The sequence below is a fragment of the Mizuhopecten yessoensis genome, unplaced genomic scaffold, assembly GCF_002113885.1.
Source record: "Mizuhopecten yessoensis strain PY_sf001 unplaced genomic scaffold, ASM211388v2 scaffold716193, whole genome shotgun sequence".
Lineage (NCBI taxonomy): Eukaryota > Metazoa > Mollusca > Bivalvia > Pectinida > Pectinidae > Mizuhopecten > Mizuhopecten yessoensis.
In genome coordinates, this window is record NW_018479994.1 from 265,993 (window position 1) to 283,150 (window position 17,158).

Genomic DNA, 17,158 nt, shown 5'->3' on the forward strand with positions numbered 1-17,158 from the left:
TTAATATGTCATCCCATAAAAAGTATATAAAACATGAAACAATATTAGGTTCAATGTTTGCGTCCAAAATAAGTCGGTGTTGTTGATACAATTTTGTATAAAATAAATAAGATAAATACGATTCCCCCTGGAAAGGCCTCAGAGACAGGAAACAAATTTGGCCACACCCCACGTGGGACAAAATCGATATATTTTCCTGAGTCTTTCCCTAAACTTCACAGTTGATGCTGACATTTTTGTTAAAAGTTTCACATCCTGAAATTCTTAAAGCTATCAGGTCATGCAAACAGCGGTCACATATTGCAGGATATAACGCTACCCATGGTTGATAATAGCTATCAGTTGTTGACACACGCACGAGGTCACCTAATTAACATGCCCGGGAAAAGAAGTTCCTTTGATGTTGGCCTTCCCTTGATAGCCCACCTGTCAATCAAAACGACATTAAACACGCCACGAGCCGCGTCACCACACCCACACAGAAATAGATCTAACGCGTAAAAAACGAGTTCTTGAGATATCTTGGAATAATTTCTCAAACAATTCATTATTTTTCTATACATCAATTAAAAAAATGTTGTTTACAAAATATTTAATATACCGATGTTAATTGTTTCAGTCATTATGGCAAATTAACATTAAAGTATTGCCGAGTAATTTTGGTTGTGGGAGGCGCAGGAATACACCCAGACGTCGAATTTGGACGGAAGCCACGGCCGGGGCACGCACTCATACACAGTCTTTGTTCACTGCCCATTTCGGCCTAATTTCCGCCTCGAATATTCATCATTTCTTTGTTTTAACCAAAATCAGTAGAATATATGACATCCGTAACAGCGAGACGGAACAATCAGGAATATGTTGTACCATCCAGTACATCCCAGGTACGTGTATTAATTATATTTTCCTTCGATTTTCATGTGATGTTTTTCGGGTTCAACATCGCGAACGCCATTGTTATTCACACCCCTTAACTAACCCCGCCTTGTTGCAGGAGGTACAACCGTCCCCCTTAGCTCTACTAGCCGCTACGTGTAGTAAGATCGGAGCACCCCCTCCCACGCCCACGGAAGAAGGGAACAACCCAACAGGAGGGACACAAGTCAGGGTAATCGGTCAGGGGAGTGGAGAAGGTGCCGTAGCCCCGACATGGATACAACTGGCGAACGGAGCGATTGTTGACGCCAGCGGTAAACAACAGACAATCGGGATACCGATACAGGCGGCGGGGGCCCAACCTCAGCTCATCACATCGGTCATCCCGCAATTTCAGACTGTCAACGTGGATGGTCAAGAGGCTATTTTTATTCCGTCATCCGGTGTGGGCGGAGGCCAAACCATCCTGGCGGGGAATCAACAGCAAGTTTATACCACACCCACGGGCCAAATCATACGACAGGGGCTACCTACGGGGAGTATGATTCCCAATATGGGATATAATTTGGCGGGAAATATGGTAAACATTGGTGGAAATGTTGTTAGTCTAGCGGGCGTACAAGGACTGCAGAACCGCCCACATGGTGTTGTACAGGCGGTTCAAATGCCTCAACAAATGCAACAAATGTCAAACCTTATACAAATTCCTGTGTCAACTTCTAATGGCCAGTCTACCTACCAAACCATCCAACTCCCCAGCATGCAGGGGTTCCCAATGGCCTTTCCCCAGGGCCAACAGGCTACACCCCAATTACAGGCACTTTCAGTGAATACCTCTGGGGTGGGGCAGGGTTCTGCTGGTCAGATCACGACTGTGGGAAACCAACAGGTGACACAAGTACCACAACCCCAGCTTATAGAAATTGCTGCTGCCACAACAGTTAAATCCCAATCTGATGGCAGCAAGCCCTCGACTCCTCAGTCACAACCCACAATCGCGTCACAAGCGACCACCACCCCAGTGCTTCAATCATCACAACAAAACAATGCCGGTGCAATTATGACGGCAGGTTCGTTTAGTGCAACTCCTGGCACCCCGAACATTTTATCACAAATGCCTACGCTGGTACCGATCGGTACGAACTTTATAAATACAGCGACAGGTCAGGTGATACCAATGTCTCAAGCTATGGGGACAAATGGACAAAATGTGATAGTGGCGTCAATGACGCAACAGAGTGGTTCAAGTTCTACAACTACAACTTCTGCTACCTCGACAGTGGCATCAACACAGCAACAGCCGCCATCGTTGGTGCAGGCTATCCCTCAACAGATCACAGTTCAGGCATTGCCTTCGCAAAATTTTGCAAATCTTCAATTCGCGGGACAGAATCAAGTGATCGCTCAAAATCCATGGTTGTCAGCTTTAAACGTGGCCAATATCCGTGCTCCAAGCATGCAGACAATACAGGTCCCGAATTTACAATCATTGCAAAATATTCAAGGAATACAGGCAGTGCAAAATGTTCAGGGGTTGCAAGGGTTTCAAATAACACCACAGGGACAATTAATTGCTACGGGAAATGTGCAAAACATGGGGGCTGTGACGTTGACGCCCTCAGGGGGTCTAACGGTGGCCAATGCCGTAGGGAACAACACACAACAACAGCAGCAACCGAGTCCACAGCAGTTCACAGCGACGATACAGAACGTCGCGACACAGCTAACGACTGGACAGACAGGACAGACCCTAGCTGGAACTCCCCAGATAATTGGTAAATATTTTAACTCGCTTTTCCTGCCAGAGTAGAGAGAATTCATATACCTGTAAATCAAAGTTTAATGAACAAATCTGGTTTGGTACAATGGATGTACCTGGTAAGAATTCAGCATTTTTTACCGACCGATTATAAATTACCTCTCGGTCCACTAACACTGATCCTTATTGCTGGTTCATAAATTTTGCTTGTTCACCTGTTTATGGTCAAATAACTTCTGCTCTTTAAAATAAATGTGGTAATTTGTTGCCTTACTCTTGGAAATTTATTGTGGAAGGAGTGCTGTAGAATACACTACATCGATACGTCAATGAATAATTAATTTCTTCCTTGCTCAACTTCGTGTCATGTCCAAACTTGACCCATTATAGATGCTCGAGTCGTTCAATTTGATTGAAATGGCTATGCTGATATTTAATATGATCACATTGACAGTAATCTTACCTTATTCATATTTTCACTCCTTTCCATTATTGAATCTGTGATAAATCTACAATTAGTTTGTATGGGTCTTTTCCCTCTGTATGGTTAAAATATGTGGGTTAAGTTTCAGTATTTTTGGAAATTCTATGAGTCAAATCAAAATTCTATGAGTACAGGACCCATGACTCGCATGTAGATTTATCACTGATTGAATATTAATTCTGTTTCGACTTTCATATATTATTTTGCATTTCTTCAACAGCTGCTGGTCAACAGATACAACAAGATCCAAACGACCCCACAAAATGGCAGGTAGTCCAGACCTCCCAGGGTGCCGCAGTAACACTGAGTCCGTCCCAGGTATCCCAGCAGGGTGTGTCCGTGCTTGGGGAACAGAGTGTGACGTCTAATCGTCGATTACGCAGAGTTGCTTGTACATGTCCAAACTGTACAGACAACGAGGGAAGGTAACTCTCATTAAACCTAATCAGAACATTATACTTTCACAAGAACTAATTCCTGAGGTGTACTGTGTAATCTTGCAGTTTAAGCTTCCTCTTTCTTTTATTCAATTATAACCCTTTCACCACTGTAGACCATAATGGACTCGCCCAGATAAATGTATGGCAGAGTCTACTACAGTTACCAAGGGATAAAAGGCAAATAATTTTATTAATTTTTCCAAATTTAATTAGTATTTTATAACTAAGTTCTAAAAATTTAACTTATTTTTAAAGGCGTTTAACGTATCTGTGCACATACTTCAAATTTTAATTTTGTGATGATCCATGTTTTCTAATAGTTAATTACGACGAGTTTGTTTTACACATTCTATATTGTCGTTATTTGTTTTCTTTCAGAACTGGGGAAAACAAGAAAAAACAGCATATATGTCATATTCCTGGGTGTAAGAAGGTGTATGGTAAAACGTCGCATCTTCGAGCACATTTACGGTAAGAAAATTCAGATATGGGGAACATCTATATATATATATATAGGATCTTACATGAGTTTCCACTTCATGTGAGATTATGAAACGAGTCTTAAGAATTTTTCAATTTAACGAGCCTCTTGCGAGTTTCATATGAAATGATGAGTGTAAGATCCTTTTTATCTCAAAATCAAGATTTGTGGCATTTTTTTTGTGTAAAACGTTGCATTTTCATGCAACATTGAAATGTAAATAGCCGTCCTTTTGACTCCAGAGCGTAAGACTGTGACGTCATGTACTTGTCCTAGGCGTGACGTCAAAATTGAAACAATTGAAACTTTAGACAATCACAGGACTGATATATCATATTACATGGGTTATTTAGATACGCGAAAAAATATGACATGGTATATTCACTGGATAACACAGTACATTATGTGATAAATATATATCACTGCAACCATCAGTGACCATATTATTGTCTCTAAATTATATTGGGTGTCAGAAGTTTTTTGCCTAGTATTGTTAAAAAAACAAAATCAACCCAGAAAATAGAGAGAGAAAAGGCCAGCTTATCAATGTTGCCTGTCCATTACAGGTATATTGCTTGCATTAAGGGTCATCTTAAGGAGGCTCCACCCTTTCGCGATTAGCCAGCAGAATTCAATGAAAGTTTCACATAATGGTTATGTCACTATGTAGAGGTGATTATATGAAAATCTAATCATTCCGATAAACCGGGGATTTTTTTGAGCGTGTGGCATTGTTCAATACTATTACAACAATAAAATAATGAAAAGAAACATTGCTAATCAACCCTACAAATATTTTATTTATCATAAAATATCTACAACATGTTACAAAAAGCGTTTTTTATTGAAATTGTATGGATAATACAAGCTAAAAGCAAACAAGACACATAGTTTCATACAAAAAGAGTGAAAATTTGAGCCAAATACAGTCCTTTAAAATTCATTTATTTTACATTTTACAATAATTTTGATCCTGATGAGAGTTGTCTACCTTGAAAAAAATCAATACTTTTTGCAGAGGGATAGAATTTTTACAATAACGCTTATTTTCTTTACTTTACCAAAAACAACGGAAATAAATTAGAATACTATATTTTATTGTCGATTTACTGTTATTTTATGGAACAAAATTACTCTCAATCATGTACACTTTGGACATCATTCCATAGCCCGCCTATGCATGATGTATTGGTATGCCGTTTTTACGTGCATGCACATGCAATTGATAGGGATCTTGATATTTTACAAACAACTATTTTCACAGAGTTATTGTAATTGCATTTGTGAAACGATTTATCTGACAGAGCGTAACTCGCTCGACAATAAATGTTGTAGCGACCAAGAGCTTGTGAACTACTGTAAGCACGTGATACGTACAGTTGAGGTCGGTTATCAAAACACATCAGTCTGCATTCCATGCGCCTCATATGCGACCTTCTTAAGTCGTCTGATCTTATTTCAGTGTCTTCCCATGTGTTAATTAATGTCTTTATATCATAAGCTTTATATCTGAAGTAAGTGTGATTACACATTTCCAAGTTGAGTCTCGATATCGGGTGTTGACATATCATCGTCACGCACATGTACTATTGTTTACCCGGTGTTACTATCATTTACACTACGGTGATGGAATGCCCGGTACGCAATATGGAAATGACGACACGAAAATACGACAAGAAAAACATGTGTATTACGAAGGGTGGGAAGTCCTTATTTCAAGATAAACTATCAGTCTTTCAAATATTTCCCAAAGTCTCCAGTAAAAATCATTAACTGTTTGATTGAATTCAGGCTATTAGTTGCAGGAGTTCAAATTGTCAGGATCATTGTCATCTTCATTTAAAAAAATGTTAATTTAGCAAATCTAAAACATTTACTGCAGGCCAGAATAGCAGCAGACACAACTATTTAATTTAGACTTAAAAAAACTGATAACAGACTGTTTTCAGTGATCCATCTACGATTTATTATAATGAGTCCTTTTCAACTGTATTGCTAAAAACAAATGGGTCCCACTATGTTAAATTTAACTATTTCTAGAAATTCTGCATGTCCCATCAAAATTCTACGGGATTCGGGACTCGGATGTAGATTTATCACTGTGTTTTATGTGAATTTCTGATTTCTGTACTTTTTACTTTAGGACAAATTTGAGATGTTTTATCCTAAATGTAGAATATATTAAAACCAAATTTCTTATGAGGGTCGCATGACAATATTGAGGATTATCATGTTGGACAGCATGGATGTAAATTGGGAAATCTCTGATTATTTTAATTCACCACTTGATTAATCGATTATTAAATGTAAACAAGAAAGTGTATTAAAGACGTGAATACTAACCGTCACCACTTTGATCATCGGATGGACATAGGCATCACTATATGGTGCCGTGCCCCCCCCCCCCCCATCTTATGACGTGGGTATAAAAATAGATAAGAGTGTATACGTAAGTGATTATTGTGAAAGTGATGTATGATATGATGTGATTATTTATTTACAGCTGGCACACAGGAGAACGTCCGTTTGTGTGTAACTGGATGTTTTGTGGGAAACGCTTTACTCGCTCAGATGAATTACAGCGACATAAACGGACACATACAGGTAAAGTTATTATAATATAAAAGTTTTTAAAAAAATACCGAACACTTATGTTCAGCTTTAATTTTCTAAATCACTTTACGTAGTATAAATGAAGTTTATCTGAGATCTGGGTTACAATCAATCTGAATCCCATTTTTGTGCATCCAAGCCAAATACAATTTTTGCACAAGACAAATCATTGCATGGGTATATTCTAGGCCAAGCTAAATATACTTGGGTTTTCTGTAGTATCTTGGATTTTTTTTAGTTAATTACCAAAGCAAACCTTTTCCCTGTATATTATTGGAGCAGGAATCCTGACTTTAACAACAGTTTTTGTCTCGTTGCCACAAAGTGGAAGCGAGACTTATGTGTTGCTTTTCTGGCGGTGGCGTCATCATTAAGTTTTTGTGTTTAAGTTATATTTTAGTTTCGCTGAAAGTATAAGTGCTAGACCAACCAAACTTGGACCATAGATGCATCATCTTTGGAAGTACATCTCAGCCCATGCATCAAATGCTGGATGCGGCCTACCTTTCATGGTCCATTGACTTTTTCAGCACCTCCATCAACAATAAGTTTTTGCGTTTAGCTTAGTTTCTCTGTTATGTGCATTGATGGTCAAAGCGGGCCGAGACATATTAATCTGAATGGCTTGTTTTAAAGTTGACATAAACTTTTCATGTTCACCACCAAAACCCGAGATAGCTTGAGCTACCAGAAATTACTGGAAATATGATTATTTTATTAGGCCTTAAGGTCCACAATACATCTCCAGCACACACAGGCACACACATATCAGGCGATATCAGTCAGGTGGCATAGTAGTAAGCGCCTGATAAGGCAGCTCCTGTAAATTCCTCAAAATTGTATTGATTAATGTATATGCTAATTGTATTGTTTGTATAACTTGTATCTATTAGGGCTGCAACTGTTAGAAATAATGCAAGTCAGATAACCGTGTGTGCTTCACCGAACCGAAACCCGGAAACCATGTTTTTTTGTGCCATGAAATACAGCCACCAATTCAATTGCCCTTTATTTTGATTAAAACATGATAACTCAATTCATTAAGGTAATAGGTTTGTCACCATTTCTCAGTAGAATTTCTTCAAATTTTGTAGTTATATTGCATTGAAGTTAAGAACATTTTCTGCCACAAAAAAAATATAGGTTGTCAGAATTTTAGGATTTTAAAATGGAAATTTATGTAAAAAGGAGTGAATTTTGAAGAAGAAAAAAAGGAAGAAACAATACTTTGCAAAATAATGTCAATAAAAATAATACTGCCATAGATTAGTATTGCATTAATATATTTCAATTTAATAAATGCTGAAATTGTGTAAAATTAATTATCTATAAACGATTAAAAATTGCCTTTTTATAATAAAACCATATACACATAATAATTGCATATAAGAGTTATCTTTCTTGTAAAACTTCACAGTTGTGAAATAGGTAGCCGGTTGCCTGAAGTACAGAAAAATGGACACGTGTGACTCGTTGATAAAAAAAAAACCTGAATTAATGCCTGGACTGCTTTGAAATACTTAAATATTGAGAGAGAACATTGTTTTGTCAATAATAAACATACAATATTCATCACAACTCGAGACTCATTAGAATATGCGGAAATTGTGATACTGTCTCCCTACATTGGATTTTCAACTAGGGATTTACTTCCTAATTCTGTTTATCAAAACACTCATTCAACCTTAAATGCATAAACGAAGATAACTCAATACCTATTCCCTATAAATAATGCTGTTAAACAAATCACTAGGCTCCAGCCTGGGAAATATTTGTAGTTTCACTTCACACTCATGTGTTGTCAACGCTATGTGCACATATGTCTGCGCATCACTTCCGGTCAGAACACAGACGATAGCTGCCGTTGAATGTTAAGTTACATCGTTCAGCAGAATTCGAAATTATGTCAGTCAAAATGTATCGTGTACATGCACTCGGTGGTATGGGAAGAATACTGATCATGAGTGTTTTAGAGGTCTATCAAACAGTCAGGAGGGACATTTTTGACCGGGAAAATCAATAAATACTGACCTACATTTTGAGACAGTTTTCAGGAACGTTGATTTGCTAACCGGATAGTACTCGTAACCGAACTAAACCCAGGTACTCAGTTACCTGTTCCAGCCCAAATATCTATGTACTGTTAAGCGCTTTAGAGTGGCTTAGTTTAGCTAGATAGGGTGCTATATCAAATGTTGTATATTATTATTATTAGTATATGGCCATTATGAGCTATAGCGACGGAAATCCCCTTTATTGTATTTCTGTATATTGTTTGTGGAATCTAAACATGATTGTCAACAGTCATCTAATCTTTGTTTTACCAGGAGAGAAAAGATTCGAGTGTAAAGAGTGCAAGAAGAAATTTATGAGGAGCGACCATCTATCAAAACATCGAAAGACTCACTTTAACAAGAAAGCTGGTCCTAATTTAGGTAAATATCAATAATGAAATATTGTTGCCCATCCAACCATTGTTATAACGACACCAAATTAAAAAATATCTCTCCCAGCCCTGATTTGAAACAAAGAATAAGAAGGTTACAGGGAATGTATGTTTTCTGTTTTTTCGTTGGTTTTGAAAAGTAACAACACCTTCATGTTAATTGATTTATTACTTCATCGGATTGAATCTATACGAGAAAAATTGTATGTATACCAGCAGAAATTCACATTAAAAAAAAATGAAAAAAATGTACTCTTAAGGTAAATTTACATTGAATTCAAAACTGCATGCATTTCATTAAAATTTGTCGTCATATTATTTTATCTTCTGTATCACTGATGGGGTGGAAGGATTTCAGGTTGTTGAAGAAACTGACTTCATTTTTCAGCAGTATTATATCAAAAATTGTATGCAATTTTACAAACACTATATTTGAAGACAAAACACAAGGAAATGTTTTCTTTTCTTTTACTTTCAGACCACAGTGGCAATGGGGAGGAGGATGAGGGAGAGATGATCGAGGGTGGTACCATGGTGATGATAGAGTGTGATGATGACGGAACGGAAGATGGGGCAGAGGCCTCGTTTGAGGTCACAGACGATGATATAGACGTGCAATGACCTTGACCCTTGTGATAAATATGTGTTGGATGACCTTGACCTTCTTGATGGATCTTTGTAATATATATATATATATAAAATAACCATGACATAAATTATTTTGGAAAGATCTATTTATGAAAATTTTGACATGGAGCTGTGGCAGAGATGTAGGTCGAAGGTCAAGGACACCAGGTGAAGTGTGTACACAACTATAGTTATATATACAGTGGAACCTGATTTAAACTCTAAACATCAAGAATACATGATTTCCATATGATATTGTTAAAGAACTGAACTGCATTTCATTATTACTGTATTATTTTTGAATTTGTTAATGTAATGGCTTTCCAGACATTTGATTGGAAAACCAAAAGTGTTACTGTCCAGTGCTGTTTGTTTGCATTTCAAACAATTAGGTCACAGTTGTTGGTTTGTAAAAATACATATCGGCCTAAAAAGTGTTAAGATTTTGTTAACTGTTCACAGTTGAGCTTTGTGAAAGATGATTGAACCTGTGAATGTTAATCCAGATCTTGAACATACAAACCATGTAAAAAAAAAATGGACAATTTAGAAAAAAAACATTCTATTAAGGTTCCACTGTAAAAATCAAGTTGAGAGACTAGACATTTTCCTCAAAGGAAATGTCTGCAAGGATATGTTATAATTATCAAAGTCATTCCATATGAGGATTTGCCCACTGTTAAACAAGTGTGCTTATCTTAACAATAAATTTTTAATGTCTCATTTTGTCCTGCATAATTTCATTAAACTGTAGACAGTGTTTTGTTCATGTTTCAACATGAAAAGCTGACATTATATTGAAACTTGTGATATTTTCAGTCCTGTGACATAATCAGAGGTCTTAAATGCATTTTAACTCATTCAACCATGGAGACACATTTAAACTCTTTCAATTCAAAGATAGGGGTGAATGAGTTAATGTATACAATATTAACTAGATTGATCTGTTCCTAATGGAGTTAAATTTCACAGTAACCTAGAATATGTCCATTGATATATTATGGCTAGTTTCCTGATTAGAATACCTTTGTTTCAAAATATGGACAATGATGAAATGTATGATGCGCAAATTGAAAAAGAATTTCTGACCTTTTGAACACCCCCGTGTTTTCCTGCCAACAGTCAAACTATAAAGTTTTCGAGCACAGATTTTTGAAAGATCATATGTTAATTTTATGCACTTAACAGCTAGAAAATGAAATTGAACATATCCATAATTTAATATTTGATAGTGGGAAAACAACTCTTGGTATTTCGAGTGATGAACACTTTTATCATTTTAGGCCTGAATCGTTCGTGTAGTTATTCATTAGAATAGCCGATTATTTTTGTTCTGTTGGTCAGGGTCATATTAAAATGTCCTACGATCAAATGTTTTTTTTTTATCAATGTATTGTTTTGTTAAACTTTCGAAAGATTAAATATACAACAGTTTTTATCCATATGTTTAAACAAGAAAATGGTTACCTGTGAGATGTAGTACAATTCTAGAACTGCTCTGTTATGTCAGGTCTGTGATGTAGTGTGTGAGGGTATTAAAACCAATACAAGTGATTTTGGTGCCCATGTCTCTTATGTCAGATCTGTGATGTCGTGTGTGAGGATATAAAACCAATACAAGTGATTTTGGTGCCCATGTTTTCTGTCTCCCATGAATACCTACTGTAAACGCATAATATTTCGTTGGGGATTTAATTTCGTTTATTTGGTGGTTATAATTATAAAACCACGAAATATAATACCAACGACATTTTAAACACACGCAATATAAAAAAAAATATAAAAAATATTAAATATAGTATTAATCTTATTACAAATCCATGGTGTATTTAAATTAACTGCGTCGTCGGGCCTGTCAATTTAAACTTCTTACTAACCAGAAAAAATACAGGGTTTTAAAATATTGATTCCAAGAAATATAATTCCAACAAATTTGTCCCAATACAAAAACAACGAAATTTAACCCCAACGGAAATATATGCTTTTGCAGTATTCAGATTTTTAATTAGCTAATGAATGTTTTGATATTCATATTTTTTTTTTAATTCACGATGGTGCTTTTCCCCCAGAAATCACAAGATGTGCAATTGTTTCTCTTACTATGTATTATATAGTACACTGTTATATAGGGAGACATTTATATGGTGTTTTTTAAGAATTACATTAAATCGCTTAACTCAAACATAGAAGAGAAGTACTATTTTTAGGAGTCGGATGATAATGTATGCTAGCCATGGAGTAAACAACAAAAAGTTGCTCAGCTCACGAGATACTTGTGAGATAAGTTTGGTAGACAACAGGAAAGCATCGGATGAAAGGTCAGCTGTACAAAATCTTCCAGAAGCCGTCAAAATTATTTCCATATCTTGGTTGAAACATTCAAATGTCCATAATCCGAAGTACCTAAATTACAACCTTCTTTTGGTCATTTGTCGGTCAGAAGATAACATGTTAGACGTCATCGGATCATTAACCAATTCACCTCTTAAAGTCACATTTGAACCGTCCCAAATCAAAGACTCGGCAAGTCCAGTTTAATTATGTAGGGGTGAAAGAGTTCATTAACTAACTATGCTTTTGGAAACTGTTGAGTGACATTTTCCATCTATACCATCCCTTTCCCAAAGAAATTTTTGATGCTGACAGAGTTTGTTGTTAAAGTGAGCTTGTAGTTTCAAATTAATGAATAATTAACGCACAGCAGACTTTCTCTGATTGGGTGATGAAGTATGTGAATATATGTTGGGTTATTGCTATCTTGCAATTTAATGATCAGCTTGTTTTATAGGCTTTTTATTGAATACTTTAATAGGCTTTTATACATTTGGAATTTCTACAAGAAACATTTATAAATTTTCTTAACATTCAATACTTTTTTCTATTGTTGTTTTCAGATACAAGTTTATAAGTTTTTTCCCAATGTTGAGATGAAAAACAATTTGTATAATTGAACTTTTGATATTTTTTTAGTTACTTCATGGTATTCATTTAATTTCATTAGAATTGTTAAGGACACTGAAATTTGTGATACTGATAGATGGAATTGTGCTTTATTTACAGATACTGTTAGCTTGTTGAGACACTTGACCAAATATCCACCTTTAGCAAGTTCACAGCTATAAATCTGTGTCGAATACAGACATTGGATTATTTTTGTCAATAAATATTTTGACACTACCATTGAAGTTCACTTTTTTTCTGTCTTTGATTTTATGACCAAGACCAATAATTGAATGGTCTGGACAGGACAACTTTTCCTCTTTTTAGGTCACCTGGCCATTTGCCATGGTGACCTACTGCAATCCGTCTTTGTCATAAGTTAACATTTAACATTTTCGACTTCTTCTTCTCAGAAACTGCTTGGCCAAATTTGATGTAACTTGGCACAAGTGATCAGCATGGCATGGGGATTTAGATTTGTTCAATTGAAGGGGCTAAAGGACCTAGGGGTCCCAATAGAGCAAAAAAAAAAATGTAAAACCAGTGAATTTGCCCAGGTACTTTTTAGCTCACCTGCCCGAAGGGTAAGTGACCTTATGCCATGGCGCAGCTACTTGTCCTGAACGGCGGAATGGATTTTAACTAAATTTGGTCTGTAGCATCCTTTGGCCAAGGGCACTCAATTTTGTATAAAAGGGTGTGGCCTCGTTATGGGCAGAGGAGTGGGGCCCAAAAGAGGAAATAGAGGTAAAACCTTTTAAATCCTTCTTCTACCATAGGGGATTATAGGATTTTATCCTTATTTAGTCTGGATCATCCTTGGTCTAGGGGGATTCAATTTTATTTTTTATAAACAGTGGATGGGGCCGAATAGGATTAAGGACTACATCCCAATTTGGTCTGGAACATCCTTAAGCCAAGGGCACTCAATTTTGTATAAACAATGGGTGGGGACAGAGGAGCGGGACCCAATTGGGGAAATAGAGGTAAAACCTTTAAAATCTTTCTTCTAGTGTAGGGATAAGGGGATATTATCCTAATTTTGTCTGAAACATCCATAGGCCAAGGGGACTCAATTTTGTATAAACAGTGGGTGGGGGCAGATGAGCAGGACCCAATAGGGGAAATAGAGGTAAAACCTTTAAAATCTTTCTTCTAGTGTAGGGATAAGGGGATATTCTAATTTTGTCTGAAGCATCCATAGGCCAAGGGGACTCAATTTTGTATAAACGGTGGGTGTGGCCTCCCTGGGGGTAGAGTGGTGGGTCTGATTAGGGGAAATAGAGGTAAACATTCAAAATTCTTCTTCTACTATATGGGATTGAGGTCTGGATCATCCTTAGGCCAAGGGTACACTATTTTTAATAGGGGGGGGGGGAGGTGAGGTAAACCTTTAAATCATTCTTCCATAGGGATTAAGGGATTTCATCCCAATGTGATCTGGAGGATCCTTGGACCAATGGCACTTAATTTTGGATTAATGGTGGGTGTGGCCCAAAGGGCAGAGGGGCAGGGCCAAGAAGGGGAAATAGAGGTAAAACCTTTGAAATCCTTCTTGTACCATAGGGATTATGGGATTTTATTCAAATTTTGTCTCCATGAAGTTGTCATGTAGTGCTTGTTACTACCAGGTGAATTCATTAAAACAAGATGGCCACCATTTGACATTTGAAGTTTGTTCCCTCTATATCTCCAGAAATACTGGATGGATCTTTCTGAAATTTCATATGCACCATGCAGTACCAAACATGGAGTGCAATATATTTACCTCATATCAAGTACTTTAAACATAAGCAGGTGAGCGATACAGGTTCCCTGGTTTGGGCATAAAATATTCTACTATCAATTTTTTCCCTCAAAAACATTGTCAAAAATACACAGAAAATTGTTTGACCTCCGACACAAAACTTTTACACAAATATCTTCTTTCCCATTTTATTCATTTATTAAATGTGTTAATTTAATAACTTTAGATCTTAATGCAGATGCATATCGGTGTTTGTTTTCTTTAAAGTACCCGGTAACATGCAAGAAATTGTCAATTTTTAAAAACATCTTCTTCCCAAGAACCAGAAGTGCCTAAGGTTTGTTGTTTTGCCTGCTTGACGCCTTGGGGATGTAGATTCAAGTTTGTTCAAGTCTAGTCCCTGGGGCATAGAAGGGGCCACAATGCAGGCTTTTGATTGGTCGAAAATTAGACATAGTCATATTTTGTTGAAAATTGGTTTGTAGGGGTAATTGGGTACACGGTGGGCGTTTTGGAAATTTCAGTTGTCATCGTAACTGAGTAGTGGCCTCTGATTGGTCAAGATTTAGATATACAATTTAGCTGAAATTTGGTATGTGTGGATATTTGGCTAACAGGAACTTGATAGCAAGTGTTTTGAAAGGATCATGTCAACGAGGGGTCGTATTATGGCATGGCATGGTCCGTATGTCCGTTAACGTTTGCTTGTTTGGGACATATGTGTTTATGCCGGATCCAAAATATATATTTTCAATTTGTTCTTCACGGTTTTAACTTAAAGTACAAATTTTCCTGTCATTGCCATTCATGGTTACAGACATATTGGGTATTTGAAACCTATGAAATTTATATCCAATGTGTATTTCCTCCCCTGCCTCTGACAGTGTACAGCCATGAATCCAGTTCTGTATCAACCAAATGTCCATATGTGCGTGTTTGTCCAGGCTCACGGTGGTTTCTGGAGCATACATCGGCCACAATATTTCTCATGAATGAAAATCAAACTGTGACCTCCATTTGACCTTGACCTCATCACTGCAAATAATCAGTTTCCTGTGCATCTCTGACATGATGACATTGATGTTTCACAAATAAGCATCAAACTTAGTATATAAGAACATCATGCACAAGATGTGTGTCATGTCTTAAAACTATGTCTCTGACCTTATTAAATTGGTCTTTGACCTTGACCTCAAGTACTAAAATATTGGTTTCCGGAGCATATCTCAGTCGCCATTTCATGAATGGGCACCAAACTTTGTACATTGGTACATCATGGGAAAGTGATTTGTCGCATAGCAAAAGTAGGTCACAGTGACTTGACATTGACCTGAAGTACTTATATAATGATTTCTTCAGCAAATCGTTTTATATCATTTAGGAACATCAGTTAGAAGAGGGTGTTGCATCCTCAAATGAGGTCATTATGACCTCTATTTGACTTTCCCTTGACCTCAAGTTCTTAAATACAGTGTTATACTGGTTAAATCTAGTTTTAAGCCATGGACTGTGGCGTCCGTCGTCGGTCAACTTTTCCTTTAAACGACTTCTTCTGAAGAACGGACAGACGTACAGCCATGATATTTGACTGAAAGTTTCCTTGGTAAGAACCCAACATATTTTGCGAATGAAAATGACCTTGGCCTACTTTCATGGTCACAGCGGTCAAATATGTCAAACTCTTTTAAACGACTTCTTCTGAAGAACCAAAAGGTATAGAATCTTCAAAATTGGCTGGTGGCTTCCTGGGATAGAGCCCAACAAAGTTTGAGAATGAAAATGACATTGACCTGCTTTCAAGGTCACAGGGGTCAAATATGTCAAACTCTTTAAACGACCACTCCTGAAGAACCAAATGGTATATAATCTTTATATTTGGCTGGTAGCTTCCTGGGGAAGAGCCCGACAAAGTTTGGGAATGAAAATGACTTTCATCTCTTTTCAAGGTTTCAGCAGTCAAATATGTCAATCACTTCAAACGACTCTTTCTGAAAAACTAAAAGGTATCCAATCTTCAAAATTAGCTGGTAGCTTCCTTGGATGAAGCCTGACAAAGTTTGGGAATGAACATGCCCTTGACCTACTTTCAGGGTCACAGTGTTCAAATATGTAAAACTCTTTAAACGACTTCTTCTGAAGAATCAAAATGTGTAGAATCTTTATATTTGCCTTGTGACTTCCTGAAATAGAGCCCGACAAAGTTTGAGAATGAAAATGACTTTGACCTCCTTCAATGTCACAGATGTCAAATATGTCAAAAACATCAAGGGACCTATGAAAACAATTGAGAGGCATAAAATTATAATATTTGGCCAGTGGCTTCTTCGGATAGAGCTCACCAAATTTTGTAAATTAATATGATCTCAACCTACTTTAAATGTCACAGAGGTCAACAACATTTCAAAGGATTTGTTCCAAAGAACCAAAAGGAATGGGTCCATAAGATTTGGCTGGTAGCTTCTTGGAATAGAGCTATAAAAGTTTGAGAAGGAAAAGAATTGACATACGTCACAGGGAAAAATATGTCAAACAACTTTTAAAGAAGAGCGATGGCCAAAAAGCATAAAATCTTATAATAATATTTGACTGGTAGTTTCGAAAGATGGAGCCGACAAAGTTTGCGAGTGACAAATTTGTAGTACAACATAATAATTAATGAGAATATTTGCTATGACTGCTTGATTATTGAGGTGAGCAATACAGGCCCTCTTGTATTTATGTAAAAATAACAAGAGGCCCAAGAGG

General features: G+C 36.8%; 1 protein-coding gene across 2 annotated transcripts; it reads left to right on the forward strand.

Annotated features, from left to right (window-relative positions):
• Nucleotides 1-691: 691 nt before the first annotated feature.
• Nucleotides 692-12,903, forward strand: LOC110442028 (transcription factor Sp4-like). 2 transcript variants are annotated; one of them, XR_002461976.1, is made up of 8 exons: nt 692-884; nt 995-2,651; nt 3,340-3,544; nt 3,938-4,030; nt 6,544-6,644; nt 8,981-9,088; nt 9,578-11,236; nt 11,308-12,903. XR_002461976.1 is itself a non-coding variant. In XM_021485430.1 (7 exons), the coding sequence occupies exons 1-7, from the start codon at nt 822-824 to the stop codon at nt 9,718-9,720; spliced, it is 2,370 nt and encodes a 789-aa protein (XP_021341105.1). In that variant the 5' UTR covers nt 692-821; the 3' UTR covers nt 9,721-12,903. The 2 variants fall into 2 exon arrangements, 1 of the variants encoding a protein (XP_021341105.1); XM_021485430.1 differs by having other exon boundaries at nt 9,578-12,903.
• The last annotated feature ends 4,255 nt before the right edge of the window (nt 12,904-17,158 follow it).